The sequence below is a fragment of the Haliaeetus leucocephalus genome, unplaced genomic scaffold (genome assembly GCF_000737465.1).
Source record: "Haliaeetus leucocephalus isolate CR32 unplaced genomic scaffold, Haliaeetus_leucocephalus-4.0 Scaffold93, whole genome shotgun sequence".
Lineage (NCBI taxonomy): Eukaryota > Metazoa > Chordata > Aves > Accipitriformes > Accipitridae > Haliaeetus > Haliaeetus leucocephalus.
The window spans coordinates 682,882-686,876 of NW_010972529.1; the positions used below are offsets into that span (position 1 = coordinate 682,882).

At 54.4% G+C, this 3,995-nt stretch overlaps 1 protein-coding gene across 1 annotated transcript in view; it reads right to left on the reverse strand.

Annotated features, from left to right (window-relative positions):
• HUNK (hormonally up-regulated Neu-associated kinase) overlaps positions 1 to 605 on the reverse strand; it is a 57,177-nt gene extending 56,572 nt beyond the window's left edge. The window contains exon 1 of the mRNA XM_010585330.1: positions 534 to 605. Within this exon, the coding sequence (XP_010583632.1) occupies positions 534 to 605 (72 nt within the window). The remainder of the gene's footprint in view (positions 1 to 533) is intronic.
• Between the last annotated feature and the right edge of the window lie 3,390 nt (positions 606 to 3,995).

Genomic DNA, 3,995 nt, shown 5'->3' on the forward strand with positions numbered 1-3,995 from the left:
CGGGGGGCCGGGGCTGGGGCGAGCCGGCGGCGCGGTGCCCCGGGCTGCCGCCCCTCATTGGATCCGGCGCCTCCTCTTCCTCCTCCTCCTCCCGCCCGCCGCTGCTCTCTCTGCCCCGCGCCGGCAGCGGCTGCAGGCGTGAGGCTGCCGCGCCGAGCGGGGAGGAGGGAACCGGGGGAGGGAGGGACCGGCGGAGGGAGGGGGAAAGGGCTCATTCAGTTTGAATTTGCGGTAATTTAATCCGCTCGCACGCGGCGGGAGCAGATGCGATCCAAGCCCGGCAGCCTGGGTGTTTTCAAATCCGGCTGGCCCCTCCTCCCCTCCCCTCGCCCCGGCACCCCAAACCGGGGGCGGCAGCGCACCCCTCCCTGGGCTTGCACCAGGGGACCCGGCTGCCGGGCAGCGCCGTGACTCTGTCTGCCCGTGGCTCTGCTTTATTGCTGCCCGAGAGCATCTTTTGTGCCGCTTTTCCCCACCTTCCTTCCCGAGCGCGCCTGAGCCCTCCTCACTCCCGTGGCGGGGAAACGCGCTACCGCGACGCGATCGCTGCCGCTCCGGCGGGCTCCGGTCCCGCTCCCCGCCTCGTTCACCACCCGCTTCTCCATCTTACGCCTCCCGGCCCTCTGCGCTCCTCTGCCTGCGGCGCCCGCCTCCTCCTCCTCCCTCCTCCTCCTCCTCTTTTGCAGCGCGGGGGTCCCGGCCGAGCACCCCCCCGCCCCTCCCCGCAGCCTGCATCCCCCAAACGCTCTCCGGGGCTTGGTGGACCGGGAGAAAGGAGGCGACCCGGGCGGCCATCTGCCGCAGGCTGCTGCGTCCAGGGGACTGTCATTTCCCTACCCATCTTCCCCACCTCGCGGAGAGGGAGAAGAAACGGGTTTATTGCCATTTTCACTGCCCAGCCCCCCTCCACCTAGCTGGAGGCTGCACTGGCAAACAGGAGGGAGAGGGAGAGCAGGGACGGGGGATGAGACAGAGCTGGCAGAGCTACCCTGCTTTGAGTTTCTGATGGTCAGTGATGCTAGCAACCTTCAGTTCGTGCTGTGGACGATCCAGTAAAACAGTTAATTCATCAAAATGCTTCACGGCATGGAGGATTTTTAACTTAAGACCTGTCTTTAGCATGGTACCAGCAAGGAAGTCATCAAGGACCCCTGTTTACACTTAGGCTTAATCTACGTTTTCAAGTTTTGCCCGCGTGGTTGTGTTAGTTAATGCTTTGAAAAAAAGAAATCACGCGCACCCTAACAGATGCGAGCTATGTCAGCAAAACCTCCCGTAAAGATGCAGCTGTACCTGATAAAAACCAGTTTCGAGCTTTGCTGCAATCACACTCCCGCCCCATGTGAAGCTGTTTTTCCCACCAGAGGGCTGGCGAACACAGCTCTCCCCGCGCACACGCTGCCACCTCTTTTTAAGCTCTTTTTAAGCTCTTCTTTTACTCCTTAAAAATGTCAAGCCAATTTTACACCATGCTGCTGTCCATTGGCCTTTGCTTCTGTCTCGACTCCGCTTCTATCACTTCGCTGGGAGAACTGTACCCCTCTGGCCCCTTCCTCTGGAGTAGTCCAGCTGAATCACTAACCGGATTTTGGCTGGCACGGGTATTGATTAGCCACGCCCTCCTTCCACACCACCTTGCTTTGGTAAAACTTCCTAATTTAAGCCAGAGCTGAGCAATGTCATGATTTTACGGTGCCGATCATAATGGATAACAATTTGTAGTCTCCCCCGTGTCGGTCCAGGCTTCCCAAGCCATAGTTAATCAGATTAAAACATACCCAGGTCTGGCTTTAGGCAAAAGGTGGGCAGCTGCCCAGGGAGGCTGGAGGCAAGGAGCTCCGGGCTGGCTGTGCGGGACGAGGCATTGCTGCCGGAGGCGCTGAGCCCTGCCACCTCCTGATGACCCCACGGCTGGGGCTCGTGCGGGTGCAGCTGGGGTACGAGCCTTTTCCACGCACCATGCGAGCAGCAGGCTAAGCACTCTTTGTCAGCCCTCTTGGCCCAGTCACGTCAGGAGTCGTGCCAGTCTCTTCCCACACTTAGGAGCAGTCCTTATCCAGACCCCTTCTCTTTCCTTGCAGGGGTAAGAAAGCATCTAGTCTGCTGGGAGAAGAAGAAGAGATGGAGGGAGCAGGTGCCCCTGCTGCGTGGAGCTGGTGGCCGATAGCTGTGTGCGATGAAGGCCCTTACTGCAAGGCAGAATACGGGGAAAGAGAACTGGGGAAGCAGGCTCGCACTCCCGATTTTTGGAGCTCAGCTGGCCACCTTCCACTATCTGACTTTGGGTTCCCTGAAACTTTTACTGACCCCTCCAAAATGTATTCCCAGTGGCTAAATACAGCACGGTTCTAGTGCTGAGAACCCTGGAACTGGCTCCACACCACCGAACTCAATGAAATATATGTTTTCAGATGAAATTTCAAACAAAACAGAAATCCAGCACTGTCACTGTAGGCAGAAACTGGAGAAGGGAAAGCTCCAAAGCCAATAAATAACATTTTGGTTTTAGAATATACACTCATCCCATGCTCTGGATACATTTACAAATATTACAGCACACGGCCACCTAAAACAAAAGTCTGCACATTCTCTGACCTACCACTGTCCTGGGAGCATTTGGTCCCCTGTGGGAAGGTGTAGGGACACAGGACCATGACACGCTGTTTGAACTGATGGCTGCTGTGCTGAAGGTGTGCTCCTCGTAGCTGGGGTGCACTTTGACAGGACACAACCCTAACAGCAGAACTGGTCCTGCCTCAGCTCTCCCCGCCCGTGCAATGCTGTGGCAGCATGTTTTTGCTGCTGTGCTATAAACAGGGTTGGTGAGGTGATCCAGGCTTTTTAAAAGTGCCCAGAAGTTTAAGACAAAACTCCTCTACTGACCTGACCACCAGAGAAATATAAGTGGAAGTGCACAGTGAGGCAGTGCAGGTAACCTTCTACCACACTCTGCCATGCCAATGTCATCCTCAGACAAAAAGAAGGTCTGCTATCAGACCTTCGTCACCCTCCTGAAGCAACTGGGATTGATAAATCTGGTTCCCAACAAAGCTGAATTGTCCAGGAGAGAACTTCATTGATGTTTCCTAAATCAAAGCCGGAAGTGGGAAGGTGCCAGGAGCATCCCTCTGTTTGCAGGGAAGGTGACCCAATCCTTGCACAGGTCAGGACAGCGGCAAGGCGAGATTGTTCAGTGGTGAGTCTGGGTCTACGTCACAGACTTCTCTGGTCGGCATGATATATGTGAGGTTTATAACAATATTGTTGTATGGAAAAAAAAAAGGAAAAAGCTGTACTGAAGACAGTTACATTGGAAGAATAAAAAGTACCAATTGCTTTCCAGTTGTGGAGAGGCTATATTCTATACTATTTAAAGATATTACTATGCTAAGAGGGTTTGCAACTATATTTGCTATGTAGCTGTTCTTGTAACGGACTGATACATGTTTCAGACAGACAATGCAAGAATTCCCAAGTGTCTCCTATGTAGAGAATTTGAACAAGGAAATAGGAAACATGGCTGCCCAAGAAAATGCTGGAAGACACGCCTGGATGCAGCTTCTGGCTAATCCGTATATACGCAGCAATGGAACGCAGAGGAAAGGCGTAGCCCTGTTTGAACAGTGACAGCATGCCCTTGGGCAGGAAGAGCTGTAAGGTAAAGAACGCATTAGCTAGCAGCAGGAGACCAGCTCATAGTTTAAATGGCAATAAGCGCTACGCAGCAAGAGATGCTTAACATGCACAGGCCTGCATCCTCCGCTCCCTGGCTTTAGAGCTCGGCTCAGCCACCCCATGCCGGCCTCAGCATCTGTAAGTATGGATTCCCAAAAAGGGATGCACATCAGTGTCAGTAAATCCTTACTGGCGTAGGAGAGGTGAGCTGAGACCACGTGCCTTCATCCTCTGCTTCCCTGCTGGTGTCACCTGGGGAAGGGGGCAACCTCACACACTGCAAAACAAACCGGACCCTTCCCTTGCCCAAAGAAATATGC